General features: G+C 35.2%; 2 protein-coding genes across 3 annotated transcripts; one reads left to right on the top strand and one right to left on the bottom strand.

Annotated features, from left to right (window-relative positions):
* Positions 72-2,871, top strand: LOC18611386. 2 transcript variants are annotated; one of them, XM_018125520.1, is made up of 8 exons: positions 72-217; positions 506-587; positions 814-881; positions 991-1,131; positions 1,423-1,464; positions 1,601-1,737; positions 2,341-2,442; positions 2,588-2,871. In XM_018125520.1, exons 2-8 carry the CDS (start codon positions 508-510, stop codon positions 2,714-2,716), a joined length of 699 nt encoding a protein of 232 aa, XP_017981009.1. In that variant the 5' UTR covers positions 72-217; positions 506-507; the 3' UTR covers positions 2,717-2,871. The 2 variants fall into 2 exon arrangements, with proteins under 2 accessions (XP_017981009.1, XP_017981012.1); XM_018125523.1 differs by lacking the exon at positions 72-217 and adding an exon at positions 264-370.
* On the bottom strand, positions 3,166-8,794 carry LOC18611387 (phosphoenolpyruvate carboxykinase [ATP]). Its single transcript, XM_007047618.2, has 13 exons — positions 8,660-8,794; positions 8,099-8,353; positions 7,310-7,485; positions 7,056-7,209; positions 6,858-6,942; positions 6,019-6,119; positions 5,499-5,797; positions 5,155-5,328; positions 5,003-5,068; positions 4,279-4,457; positions 4,009-4,178; positions 3,752-3,920; positions 3,166-3,638 (listed from the first exon to the last, which is right to left on the bottom strand). Exons 2-13 carry the CDS (start codon positions 8,341-8,343, stop codon positions 3,495-3,497), a joined length of 1,962 nt encoding a protein of 653 aa, XP_007047680.2. The 5' UTR covers positions 8,344-8,353; positions 8,660-8,794; the 3' UTR covers positions 3,166-3,494.

Below are 15,230 nucleotides of genomic sequence, written 5' to 3' on the forward strand. Positions count from 1 at the left end.
GAAAAGGCAAACCGAATTTCAATTTTTAACTTTTTTCTTAAAAACAGACAGACATTGATACGGCGCAAAGCAAGCCCGTTTTGACTCACTGAAGGAGCGAAAAACGCCTGCAGGGAAGCTCAAAACCAGCAAACGGTGCGTTTTGCTGTTACTGATAATAAAATAACTGTCTGGGCTGTAGAGGCGCGAAATAAACAAGCGCAAAACAGAAATCCAGGTAAGTTTTATTATTATTTTTTGGGAATAATATTTCATAGTATTTGTTAGTAATGGGTAAGATATATTGTTCTATTTAGACCCAAATAAAACTGACTTTTTAGTTTTGAAAATCAAATAATTCTTGTGTTTGAGCCTCTATACTGTAAAGAAGGTAAGTGAGCAGTGCAAGGAAGATGTTCGATAATATGTTTAAACAATTATGGTGCTTTGTACCCTTTTTCTTTGTTTTGGTTTAGATTCTTAATCTCATTGGTGACTGCTCTTTGGATATTGTTGTTCTCTGCAGGAATGGAGGGTGAAGAACAGAAAAAATTAAAAGGTGAAACAAAGGAGAAGATTGTCCAGATTTTTAAAGATTTTTTGACCAGGTAATCAGAAACATAAAATTTTGTCTTTGGACATTGGATTTTGTTGTTGTTCATTCCCTTGTTTGCTTTAGAATAATTTATATGGGCACTTTGGCATGGATTTGTATTCACATTTTAAGTATGCATTTTCGTTTTCTATAGAAACTTGGAAGTTATGAAGTGTTGGGTTTTCGTGGAACTGCTATTTGAATTCATTATCTTTACATGGTGTTTCGGGTCATTGCAGTGTGGCAAAGCTTGATGAATTGGTGGCTGTTGGAGGCAGACTACTAACTGGCTTTCAGCAAGGACTGGGTGGGTGCTTCGGAAATTGGCATTATGTTTGTTGGTCATTACATTTGGTAGGATGGATGGAGTTCCTTGCTAGTTTTCTTAGTGATAGTTTGTCTAATCCTCTGTGCAGAGTTTCTTCGACGCCCTCCAATAAACATGACATCTAAGTTGATTGAAAGCATTATTAAAGCTAATGAAACAAAGAGGTTGAAATCATACCTTCAAGCTGGTTGTATTAAAAGTCATGACAGTGTACAAAATACGAACAAGTGTAAGTTCCTTTTGCTCCAAAGGTAAAACATTGTTTGGTTGATATTTTGGAAACAGTGAGTACCTTAATACCTATCTTCTCTCTTACTGTCTCATGCTATAATTTGTTAAAGTGACTAAAGGGTTTGTGACTTAATAATTTCATCTCTAGGAATAAAAGTCCTGATTATCTATCATATGCTTCCATGCCACTTTCCAATGAATCAATAGTAATTCATTTTGTACCTATCCTTCTTGGTCTACTTGTTTCATATGGCTTCTGTTCTTACGTATTGCCCTTTCATATCAGAAGTACATACAAGCCTCCCTGGACTACGCAATCACTTAATTAAAGGTAACATTCTGTTTGCAATTGTAAATGTTCTATTTATTTGTTTTTGAAGGATGCAAGTGTTTGCAATTTTCTGAATGTGTGTATATAAGGTGACTATTGAAACTAATGTTATGTTATAACAACTCATGGAGTGCAGTCAAAAGCTTACTGAATGATCTTGAATCTCTCTTGGAGGATGCCAGAGCTGCATTGCAAACTGCAAATGAACATTTTTCTCCTTTGTTGGACAAGGAACCTGTTGATGGACTAGACCTACAAGAAAGTAGTGGTGAGGTCAGTTTTGTGCTTCAACTCTTTCTATTCATTCCAAAATATATGATTAGGTGTTTCTTTACTCTATTCATCTTTCACTCAATGCAGACATTTTCATTTTACCTGCTGTTATGGCTTATGAGTATTTAAGTCTTTGCCTGCTGCAAATAGTGTCTTCCTTTTTTGTCCTTCCTAGTTAAATCTCTTTTTAGTTAGAGCAGATTTCGTGTTGATGATTACCAATTTCGGTGCATACACTAATTCACAAAGTTTATGCAGATTTTATTTCACAATGTCATTATGCTGGCAAAACTTTTATGTTCTTATTTATGGTTGATATAACTTTGTACTGGTCTACCTAACTATGAATTGTAAAACTTCCAACAAGAGTAGTGGCTTTAAGGCAGGGTGTTTGGATTTATAAATTTATTGTGTTTCAATATTTATTTTCTGCCAGAGAAATATTCAGCTATTATTAATGTGATCATTCTACCAAAAATAGGAGAGCTACATTTTTATTAATTATTATTATAGTGATCATAATCTGTTTTCTTTTTTCTTTCTGCCTGCTGCAATTGGCTATTGAAAGTTAACTGTCTTGCTGAAAGTCCTTTTTTGCTTTAGGATGAAATGGCTCCGTCTCCTCTTCGAGAACCTGAAGTGACAGATTATGCTGCCCTGATGGGGATCATTTATAGTATGGTGAAGCAGGACTATGTGATGCAGGTAAATGGGCTACTCCAGATTTATTCTACTTTTGATATGGAGAGAAACCATTCTATCATTCAGAGATAAAGTCCAGGGGCAATTTCATTTTTTGTTTCGTCGTTTTTGCACAGAAGAATGACAAAATACCACCCTTCTATTGCAGGATAAGATCGTTGCTTCTCTAAATCTCAAGTCCTCATCAGGAGAACTAGAGAGCTACTGCCTGATGTGGTCTTTGCGACCTTACATAAATGATCAAATTATGCATCTAGCATGGAAACTTGTTCCTTGAATGTTTCAGGAATCCAGACTTTATATTATTTTTTGTCAGCCAACTAGAATTATTTTGAATTATGCCCCGCTTTCTTATACATGTTTGGTACTTTTTAGCTGAGAAATAATCCACACTTTTATATAGCATACGTAACAGAGCCTCCATTGTCTGAATGACTTGCTCCGGTGAAATGATTGAACACAAACTATATCCTCAAGTCCTTCGCATAGGCATTCGGCAACCATGTGTAGGTAATCAAAAGCTAAGTGTACTAGTAGTTAAGCAGAGAAAACAGAGACTTAAGGGTACTTGTAGGCAAGCAGTGAACACTCAACAGCTTATCTCGCCTTTTTGTTCTCTCTTTTTAACTGTTTGGATTAACATGACATAAGCACCAATGATTCGACTACAAGTTTATAAATCTATCTGATAAACTAAAAGATAAAAAGTGTCGAGTACTCGAATAATTCTTTCTAACTTCGATTTATTCCCCTCACTTTTTTGGAAGGTGTTTTAGAATGGGCTCAGCCCGGCTACAACTGAAAGCAGGGCATTTTCCTTGTATTTAAGCGGTGAATGGTTAATCCCAAAGTAAAGAGTAGATTAAGGCAGCGGAAAAGTCAGCTCAAGGTCTACTTCATATAGAAAAGGGATAAACGATTGACATAAGAAACCATTATACATATCACTACGGACCGCATAAATGACCAACAAACTGTTATTTCTCTCACATTTTCGATCATTTATGCACAACAGCTAACGACTATTTCTTCTTCCCTTCTTCATTGGTCCAGATTTAAAAGTTTGGACCAGCTGCGAGGATCTCCTCAGTCAGCTTGTTGTCCTTGCCAATCTTGTAGTTTGTGAAGGTCTCAAAGTTCTTCTTGAACAGGCCAGCCAATTTCAACAGTGTGTCCTTGTATGCCTTCTTGTCAGCCCACTGCAATCCAAAAAGCCAATTACATTAAACTTTAAGAGAAGTTCGGGTAACTCTACTGAACAAACAGGTTGGCCGACACCAAGCACTGAAAAAGTAAGGAATGGACCACTTACAGTGTTCTCTGGACGCAGGATTTGTGAAGGCACTCCCTCAATCTCAGTGGGGATCTCTAGCCCAAACACCTCAGTTTTCAGGTAAGTTGCATTCAAGAGGCTGCCAGAGTGAATGGCATCAATGATTTTTCGGGTGTATGGTAACTTGATACGGCTTCCATAGCCATAGCTGCAGCAAAACCCCAATTACTTTATTCAACTTTCCCCGGTGAAATGTTAAATGTAGTTCCAAAACAATTCATAATAACTTCGGTTACCTTCCACCTGACCAGCCAGTGTTGACAAGCCATCCTGTTGCCCCATGCTTCTGCATTTTCTCAGCTAGCATGGCTGCATACTTAGTAGGATGCAACATTATAAATGCTGCACCAAAGCAAGCTGAGAATGTTGCCGTCGGCTCCTTAATACCATCTTCTGTGCCAGCCACCTATATTTATCATCAACAATGTCACAAGATGAAAAAATTCCAAACCTTTTATGAGCAATTAAGTATAAAAAACCATTTTTAATAGAACATGGACACATACCAGAGCAGTGTAACCACTAATGAAATGGTACATGGTTTGTGCCAGACTCAGCTTGCTCACAGGTGGAAGGACACCAAAGGCATCACATGCCAAAAGTATGACATTCTTAGGGTGTGAACCAACGCATGGAATCTTAGCATTGGGAATGTATTCGATGGGGTAGGCTGCACGAGTGTTCTCTGCAAGCAAAGAAAATTATAGCAAATATCATGTCTAAAATTGATTCACTGCCAGATGTTCTGCAAATTATTCTATTGTCCTCCTCCATCCTGAATTCATGGTTATTCAGACAAGTCATTGAGATTCACCGCATAGTTGACATCATGGAATTTGACAGTGGAAGCTTCTTTTCCTTATATGCTTTTCTTTTTTTCCAATTTTCTAAACCTCTATTTAATATTCTATATTTCCTTAAAAATCTCTCACAATTTGCATCAACTAAATGGTGCATTGTGAAAGTCAACGAATTGTTTACCTCTATCTTCTTTATCTAAAAAACCCAATTGACAAAGTGTATGAGCTGACTCTGAATATTTGCCATTAGATTAATCAGATTAAATAAATGTGAAAGAAAATGCTGAATATAAACTAAAATGTTCCACTTAAGTCAGCTATATCTCAGGATGACTCAGACATTGTTCATCTTATCCATTGGCCACTTAACTGAGTCAAGGTACTTGTGATGTATATCAGATTCCAAGATTATTAATAATATAAAATATACCTGTAACTGATTTCTCTTCATAATCCACCTCTCTTGTATGTTCATCAAACACTACGTTTTCCAACACTGCAGAAACATAGAATTTAAAAGATCAAACTGAGCACTATGGTCTTATTCCAGGTAAAATAAACAGATAGGGCATAGAATTTTACCCGTGCCAAACTTAATGGCATTCCAGATATCAGGCTCCTTCTCCCTTGAAAGACCAATGCACTTGGCATAGCAACCACCTTCAATGTTTGACACACCATTATCGCTCCAGCAGTGTTCATCATCTCCAATTAGATACCTATTGTGATCAGTAGACAAAGTAGTCTTGCCGGTACCTATTAAGGAAATTGTTGAAGTAAACTCATTAGTAACAATGCAAAACCAAATAAAAAGGACTTACAGCCTTTTCAAAACAAATGCATTAAGGCTTCAAGAACAAAGTAAGAGGACACATATCGTGAGGGGCCTGGTACCACATCGAGACCTTGATCCGATGATACTATACCTGACAGTCCAAAGAAGAGGGCAACATCTCCATCTTTCCCCATATTGCAGCCAGAATGTAAGGAGAGGATTTGACGCTTAGGCATGAGATAATGCATAACACTGAAAAGACCCTTCTTCATTTCCCCGGCGTACTGAGTGCCGAGGATGACCATTTCCCTCCTAGCAAGATTAAGATCTATGCTAGTGGAGGATGTCATGTAGTGTGTATAACGATTACACGGGAACTGTCCAGCATTATATATGGTGAAGTCCGGAGTACCGAAATTCTCCAGCTCTTCAGGAGTGGGTCGGATACACCTGCCACCCACCCAATTATCCAATTGTACACTAAGCTTTTACCATTTTTTTTTAACCTTATTCCTCCACGGAATTCTATAGGGATGATAAAACTCAACACAGGATACATATAATTAACATCATGACAACGATAAAGAAACTTATCTGGGATAGGCTTAGACCTGTGAAAACACAAACAAAAACTGCTGATAAAATTTTAAAATTGCTTAGCGTTTACTCACATGTTGTGCATGAACAATGAATGATAAGCTCTAGCAGAGACAATTCGGACTTTGATTCTGTTCTGTGGATCCCAGTTCAAGAATTGATCATTCACAAAAACCTGGAAATCATTTACATCGAATTACCATCAATCAGAAATTACAAATACATCAAGATTCATCAGTAAACAACTGCATACGATGGTAGTCTGTGGGCCAAGTAGCACTAAATAATGGACCATTTTATTTTCTAATATAGAACAAGTATATTATTAGATTTAAAGATTTATCTACTTTTGACAATTTTATTTTTATCTTTTACTTTTTAATTTCATTTTTTAACAACTTTTGAAGGAATAAAAAAACAAATAGCAACCAAAATAATACTCTAGATGGTATCGAAATAATTGAATGAACAGGATTTATCAGAGAGATATATTCTCTTCTCTCCCTGCCTCTAAAACAAAGCGAGGAGGACATAACCTAGAGATGGACCCCACAACGCATCATCTCCATTCTCCAGTAAGCCATTCCCTAAGTTAAGGACAAATAAAAATTTACTCATGCAATGACAAAATTGCTTCTCCCAATGGATTAGGAAGCTCCCTAGGACAACTTGGACTAAAAGACGAAAATGATACCAAGGGTCCATAAAACCCCACATCAACATCTCCCAGAAGTAAATACTATTACTGTCATTCTTAGAGATAATACTTTATATGCGCAACTTTTGTTTTCCATTTATTTTATTAATGTTTTATTCATTTTCTTTCTCTTTTTGAGAGGTGAGACTCTGTCTACGCAACAGATATTTCTTAACAGGAACAAAAAGGTGAGCAGACTGAAAAAATAAAGTTCACCTTGTCCAGAGAATTCAAGTAATCAACAGCTCTTTCTCTGTTCACCATGAAGGTGTGCTCGTCCATTTCAATGTTGGGTGATCCCCTGTACTCACCAATTATTAGTTTGAAGTATTAATTATTGAGCAAGCACAAAAAATTTTTCTTACGTTAAAATTCCATACAAATTACTAAAAAGAAAAATAATCTGACACTTACTTTCCCCACCAAAGCTCATCTTGGGTGCTGTCATCGATAACAACTCTCTTATCTCTTGGAGCCCGCCCGGTCTTGGCCCCCGACAGGGTGGCTAGTGCACCGGTTGATGTAATGAACGATCCCTTCTCATACTTTATAGCCTGCTCGTACAACTCTGCACCAATTCCAAAACCATAATTTTATAATTTTACGTTCCGTTATGATACTTGATTATTGAGTTAAAAGGCTTTTAACGGCGAAAGATGAAGATATACCCGCAGGGGAAAGGTTATACAGGACATGGGTGAATTTCAAAGAACTGTCACTGACGCTGATGGTTGGTGCCTCCACATGGTGGTGATGCGCCACACGCGCCACCGCCTGGGTCTTCGCTGGGTCTCCTTTAACCAACTTTGGCCCTGTTTCTCTCGTCAGTGACGCCAAAGATGCACTGTTCAAAAATAAATGAAATTGTAAACAAATCTATGTCCTAGGAAATGACAGATCTACCCTTGTTAAAATTATAAAATTTTACGCTTTGCAAGGACGGTTTAGTATTTCGATCATGATAAGGAATAACATCCATTTTCATTTCTTTTATTCAATCGGATTCTCGGGACCAAGCAAGAGGGAAGAAACCCGAACAAGCTTCTGTATATCGCATCCTTGAACGCGTCGTTTCTTGACCCACCAATCACGTGGCCCCACATCAAATCCACCCCAAAAATACAACACCGCATGATCCACCTTGATGGATCAATCTCAGTCTTCCACCAATTTTCTACGCCGTCCGATCATCCCAAATGAAAGGGGAAGGGATCCACATGGCAATTTATTTTTTTTTTCTTTAGGAGATCATGATATTCACGTTACACATATTTTAAAAATCTATTAAATTAATATAATAAACAAAAAAATCGTGTCGTATTTTAAATTTAAGAATTCCACGGTTGTCTATAAGGTAATAGTCTTAACTTCTTATTATTTTAATAACAATTTTGCCAATTCTTATGATAATGATAATTTTCCTTTCTGTAATCTGTGTTGCGCATGTGCACGTGTACCTGATAGACTGAAGCTGCTGCCTCTGGCGTTCCTCCTCCGACAAGCTAGCGAAGGCGCCCTGAGCCCCTTCGAGAGGCGTAGTTGGCGCAGATCTCTTCTTCTGCAAAGAGTGAAGCTCATCAATGGTCTGAGCCTTGACGGGTTTCCCACTATCATCGTGACAGATCCCGTTTTGCTTCTTCTGTGTCTGAATCCTCGCCAACGGACTCCTTGGCGTCGGCACTCCGTTTGCGTTTGCCGCCATATCTTCCTCTCTACAAAATGACAATAGAAAAACGAATAAGCCTTTTTTTCTTTGGTAGTATTATCGACAACATCTGCCGGCCTTATATAGTGAAAAATAAAAGTTGTTAAAACTTAAATATAGGCCCTGCTTTGAATGAACTGTTGCAGATTTCTGTTATTATCTTTTATCATAATTATCCCAAAAAAAATACCAAAACTAATGGCAACTCAGATTTCGCCAAACAGTCGTTAAGCTAATCTTCAAAAAGTCACAATTTAAGGCTGGAATCCTATTTTCTCTCAAGAACAAAAAACCAATAAGATAACATTCGTACCAGAGATTCAGAGAGCTGGAAATGAAAAAAAATGAGAAATGAAATAAAAAAGAGGGGCTAATGAGAAGTGAAATAGATCATTCAATGTGAAGTAGGGTGCTACGCAAAGGAGAAAGACGAGGAGGGAGATGAGAAAGAAAGGAGCCGAGCACTCCAATTTAAAGGGTTCAGTGGGGCGGGGGTTAACTAGAGATTTTTTTAACTAGGGTTAAAGGGCTAACCATGGTTAAATCCTATCTCCCCTTTTTCATAGTCAAGGCTCTAAAAAGAGAAAAATTCCAAACTCCCATTTAACCAGGGGTCGGATTGAGACCGGGAAATTCAGCTGGTCCCCGCATATCCACCGTAAGGCCTTTTAGGCAATCCAAGGCAGTTCTCGTCTGTCAGGACTCACGAACATAAGGCCCTGTTTGGTGCGAACTCTCATACAAGATTTCTAATCTCTTTGGGTAAATTGCTTACACCTTAAAAAAAGAAGTTATCCATTTTAATCTCATTTTTTAACCTTTATTTATTAACTTGTGATTAATTTACACTTAGAGGTGAGAAATGGACTAAGATTACTCACAAATTGGTTTGGATTGATGAATTTTGATCAATTTTAAAACAATCTCTTAATTTAATTGATAATTCATGGTTTTAAATTTTTTTAAATCTAATTAAGGTCATCTTGGACTGTATCAATTTCAAAATTAATTTTTCATAAAAATCATTTTATGTATGAAGGCATGGTCCAAAATTTTTAAATTTGGATTCAGTATAGATGATTCATAATCTTGATTTCAAAAATACCCTTTCAACCATGCTCATCCCTATTTACACCATTTACATATGAAGTCCTCTACTCATGTTCTTAAAATTAAAAATAATAACATACTATAATATAACAAACATTATCCAAATTGAAGATACTTGTAAAAATGTCATTTCATCCTATTATATTTTATGTAGCAAATCTCTTTATTTACTTTTAAAATATATCCAGACCCCTGATATCTCATTACATACATATGTTGCCTCTTAATATGAATTAGCATATACCAATTTGATTTCATTTTTTAAAATTTAACTACCATACAAAAATAATCCATATCAAAAGGTCATCAAATATTAAGAATAATATTGCTGAAACTATTACCTTATTACTTTATATTCTATAATGTACATAATCTCATATGATAAATTTTCACTGTATCTTTTACTCAACCTTCTAATTTCTCTTGACATTTGTTATGGCATAAAATCGATAAGAAATGATTAAGGAACAGACCAAGTGCTGAGGGAGATATCATGACTTAAAACAAACACGGCATTGTAATGCTTGACTTGATTTGGCGAGAGCAAGGAGATTCGATGATCCGGTGAACACCTGAATATCTTTACGCACTAGAAATCCAATGCAATGAACGCGCCAGAGTGGGGAAACAACGTAGCCCCCACACGTATACACTTAAACTCAGGGAAGGCTTATCCCAACCGTGTATTTTTAATTCCAATCCAATTTAATTTCTTGTTCAGTTCCGGAATCACCGTAATTCCCAGAGTGAGCTCGCAGTAAAAGTAAATACACTTGTACTGATTTTACTCTTTAACAAAGCTGATTTTGAGGGATCCTGGTTTAAATTACGCCTGTAGCTTTTCTATTCGGCGTCCGCTCGCCACAAGCGGAACTGTAGGAGGAAAGTGGGGCCCAATTGTGTAGAGAATATCATTTTTGGTTGTCATGATTGATATCCAGCCGTTCATTAGGTGGTTTGCTCAAGGCGTTGGCTGTATATCATGAGCCGAAAATACCATACTTTTGCTTTAGTGATTGTGGGGTCCAATTTTAATCAGATATGGTTAATTTTTTTTTTTTGTTTTTCCAACATTCCTTTTTTTTATTTAAAAATATAAAAAGTAAATGATCACTTTCTTCAAATAAAAAATAGAAAATATCTTCAAAATTTTGTATTGGATTATTACTAAATTATGATATGATATTATTGAAAACATAATTCATTAGTCCTAATAAATGAGAATAAATTATATAATTTTGATATGCATTTAACTATTCATTTTAAAGAGTCCTTCATCGTATTTGAAAAAATTATGATGATTTCTTAGTCACGTATAAGTTTTTGTACTACATATTCCAGTCAATGTGTATATGGTGAAAAAATAGACTTGAAATTTCCATTACCTAAATTTAAACATATTATAATTTCATTTCTATGTATATATTTTTTAAGGCAAAGTAGCACATTTCTATGTATATTTCATAATAATAAAATTTTACTACTTTGATCCAACTCAAATAAATAAAGATCATAAAGATTTTAAAGTCAAACTGTGGTGCCTTTTTTATAAAAAAATTGATCCAAAATTTGTATATCAAATTTATTGATGGAGTCATTGACTGCTAAGCCGGATATTATAAATTTTAAACATAAGCATCAAACCATTATTTTATATAAATCCAAAGAAAAAGTTATTCTTTTAATAAAATTCAAAAACAAACTTCATTGTTGACCTAAATTTAACAAATGCATTCATTTTGATAATAATAAGCTACCGAACTGACTCTTAAAACGAATCATAGTCAAAAGTGAAGACTTGTTCAAAGGTAGCCTGTAAACTGGGCAGCTTGTTTCCTATAACCTTAGCCGTTGATTCACCGCAATCAAGAATCAGATTCCAAAGGACGTGCAAACCCTCTAGTTGTACAAAGAAAGAAATCACTGCGTGTCAAATCCAAATAGCTTTCACATCATAACGTCCACGTCAGCCGTTATCGTTCGGACATTGATCCAAGTACGGCCGCCAAAGATTGCGCCACGTCATTTGACCTTTCAGGGAAACCATCCGAGGTTTAATCCTCTTGCTGATATCATCTTATTATTTTTTTTCTTTTTGCGTGGAAAAGTAGATGTTTTATTTTCAGGGGTTAAATTAAAATGTGATAATGGAAGGATACGTGGTCCAAAGTCTCTAAGCGGTCCATTTTTTCCAACTGGGGCAATGTTGTGCCGACGGCATTAGAGACTGTTGCATAAATCAGCAAAATCGGTGGATCTAAAAAGGAACTCTGAATTTGGGCAATTGGGAAATTGCCGCCATGGAATTCTGAGGCAGAGGAATTAATTTCCCTTCCCTCTCTAATCTCTTCCCACCCCAAAATTATTTTCAGCTGGTACATCCAATCAAAAAAAAAAAAATAGAGTAAATATTCCAACCAAAAATCAGAATTCCACATAAATACTTGGTGCTAACTTTGAATACAAGAAAGGTAAAATTCGTCGCATCTTCTTTATCTTTCTCCATGTAGCATGAAAATGTGGCCAGAGGGATCCATGTCACCTTCCATTTATATCAGCTTGAATTTATAAGGCAAAGAAGGAACAGTTTAGTATTCCCTCTTTTTCAACCGCAACCTAATTCAAACTTGTTCAACCAAACCTCCAAAGTGCAGGAGAAAACACATTTGATTGGAAGTACTAGGCATATTTTTGTCAAGCACAGAGTCTTAGACCCACAAAGAAAAATAAATCTTTTTTTTTTTTTTGGTGTACAGAGGGGGAATCCCGCAGGCAATCATAAGATTCAAGAATAAATTTATAGGAAAAATTGTGGAAATCATGATTCTGAAGATCGTAAAGAGCTAAAAAATGGAGGAATACAAGTTGGTTCGTGACTTCGTTTAAACGTGTTTTTTGCTAGTTAAAATGTACATATGGATATGGTTGTTGCTGCACTTTGACGCATTGGCATTGGAGAGGGAGTGAGGAAATTGCCTTGTGGGTATCATTCTGATTTTGTTGGAAGACTAAGATATAAAAAATGATAAAAAAAAAAGGAAAGAAAGGAGGAAGAGAACAATAAAGATGGCTTGGGGAGGAAATGGGTAACCATCCATTTCTTTATGTTAAACAGTATTGACAGGGCACATCTTTAAGTGCGGCCATGGCCGTCAATCGTCATCATCGAGCCCCTTGGTCCACGAATAAATTTAAAGTAAAATATCACCCTTTTTTTTTTTTATCACAATCAATTTTAAGCCAAGCAAATCAAAAGTTTAATTGAGAGAAAAATAGTACTATTGGTCCTAAGGTTTGGGTCGTATATGTTGATCTCTGCCATCCGAAATATCATTTATTAATTTTAAATTTATAATGCTATAACAAAAAGTATTTTCATTTGTATTTTTTTCGTCAAATTAATCACTCAAGGCTGACGTGCATGGCTGCAACTTTGGATTTGTTGATTTTAATTTTAGAGTTATTTTAAATATTTTAAAAAGATAATTGTCAAAAATAACTCCAAAACTTTTTTCAACATGTAAAAAAAAAAAACTCTAAAATCAACCAACACAATGAAAATTTTAGCCACATATTGTGTGAGTAATATGATACATGACTTAAACTTTGAGACTAAAAATATGTATGAGTTTTATGTACCAGATTACTTATTGAAACATTTGTTAAGATATTTGCTAGATTTAGGAGAGACAAGTGACAAGCTTATGTTATATGGATCTAATTTACTTAGATTTTTTTTACACTTGCACAAACTTTATTGGGGTCCATCCGAACTTAATTCGCAACACAAAGAGGGAATCACTATCTGATTTTCTTCACTCCCTTTTGCTGATTACAGTGAAAAGTGATGTTATTCCAACTGGAAATCCAATTCCAAGGCCAGAGTCCTCTTAGTTAAACATTGACCCATTCACGTGAAACCAATAAAAGCTTTAAGCATTCCCCCCCATGGATAGGAGTGGTAAAAAATTAATAAAGGAAAAAGAAGCAGCATAAGGTATGCGAGATAGAAGCTTTATCACGAGGAGGTTGAAACCAGGGGAGGGGATATGTGGTAGAGGCTAAAAGGGCAAATTGGCAAAAGCCATTGCCTTCCCCTAATGGGTCTTTTGATATTGATGGGTCAACTTGGGGGGAGATTGATTCAAAATGAGTTGTTGTGTGGGTATGGTCAGGATTTGTCTGCACGAGGGGGAGGTTGATTCCTGCGTCTAGTAGCAATAAATGCAAAAGAAGGAGAGGGCTGGGGGAGTTCCAAACTTGGGGGAGATTGACACATTGGCACACTTTTCCTTTGGTAAATTATATTGATGTGCCATTGCATAGACATTTCCCAATACGACCAAAAAGTCCACCAACTGACGGACTTCTTATTAAAAAACTTCTACAATCTTGACCTAACGTACAAATTTTAAATCTTTGTTTGATCAAATGAGGGTGCTAATGACGTGCTTATTTGACTACCAAGGGCTGGTTTCATTTCATTTGTCAAGAAATATTAGGTTAAACTTTAAAAATAGGGGTAAATTTCACTGTCGTTTCTAGTTTTTTTTTTTTCCATTCCATTCTAATCTCTAGTTTTTTTAATTATTCTGTTTGAGTCCTTAACTTTTTAAAATTGTCCATTTTGATTTTTTCATCAAATTATTTTATTAAAATTGACTAATTGTCCACATTACAGAATTTGAAATACGTCATGTGAATATTCTCATGATATTTCACTTGATTATTTTCAATGGTTGACGAAATAATGTTGCAAAAGTACTAAAATTAAATAAATTTAAAAAATTAAAACCCAAATAAACTAATGTAAAAATAAAAAACTAAAGTGAAATTAAAATACAAAGTTCGGACACCATAAATGAAGTTTACTTCTAAAATTAGCATTCTCAATACTTTACTAGTTTATTGTAAATTTAGGTTGAACCTCTCAAAAAAATCTCAACGTTGAATTGGTTATTTCTTTACATGAAATTATTAAAAATCAATGGTAAATATGTAAACGTGGTCTTATGCAGTGTAATCTTTTATTGAATTATTAGTAATTTTTATCTATTTGTTCTATAAATATTTTTTTTCAAATACTTACAAATTGTTTAAGGTAAGTATTGCTACTAAAGCATCTCTCACTAAAATGCCATTTGGAGTGGAGTTAGGTCATTAGTCCTTTGACATTTAAAGGGTTTGATTAAAGTGGCTATTGCCTATTGGAGCTCGATTGTGCAATTTGTGTCCCCCTAAACCTAACATTTGCATTGATTACCCGTTCATAATCTTAAATTAAATTTAATTAAAAACTTAATGATTACTTTAATACCGTACTTGTTCATTTGTTGTTTAGCCAAGGCTGGCTTTTCGGGTTGACTATTGCTCCCCGCAATCTTGCTTTGGAGGTTGATGCGCAACACATGACAATGCAATTTGCGTGTGATCTTATAACAATAAACAAAAATAGTAATTTAAAATCTAGCAAACATTTTGAAATCAATTTTTCATTAATAAAAGCGTCATTCGTCATCTAGTGGCAGATTAAGATCCAATGTCCTTAGTCCCCTTTTTTATCAGATTGCATAAAAATATAATTTTTATATGTCAAACAATATATCGGAGTTTTAATCTTATTTTTTAGTCTATTTAATTGATTTTGTCGGTTTTTGTGTTTTTTTCTTATAGATGTAATAATAATATAATTATATGTCAAAAATTAAGATTAAGGATAATCTGTGTTCACAATATTAACGTTGAGATCTATATTTCAGTATTAAAAATTTTGA

The sequence above is a fragment of the Theobroma cacao genome, chromosome 1 (assembly GCF_000208745.1).
Source record: "Theobroma cacao cultivar B97-61/B2 chromosome 1, Criollo_cocoa_genome_V2, whole genome shotgun sequence".
NCBI lineage: Eukaryota > Viridiplantae > Streptophyta > Magnoliopsida > Malvales > Malvaceae > Theobroma > Theobroma cacao.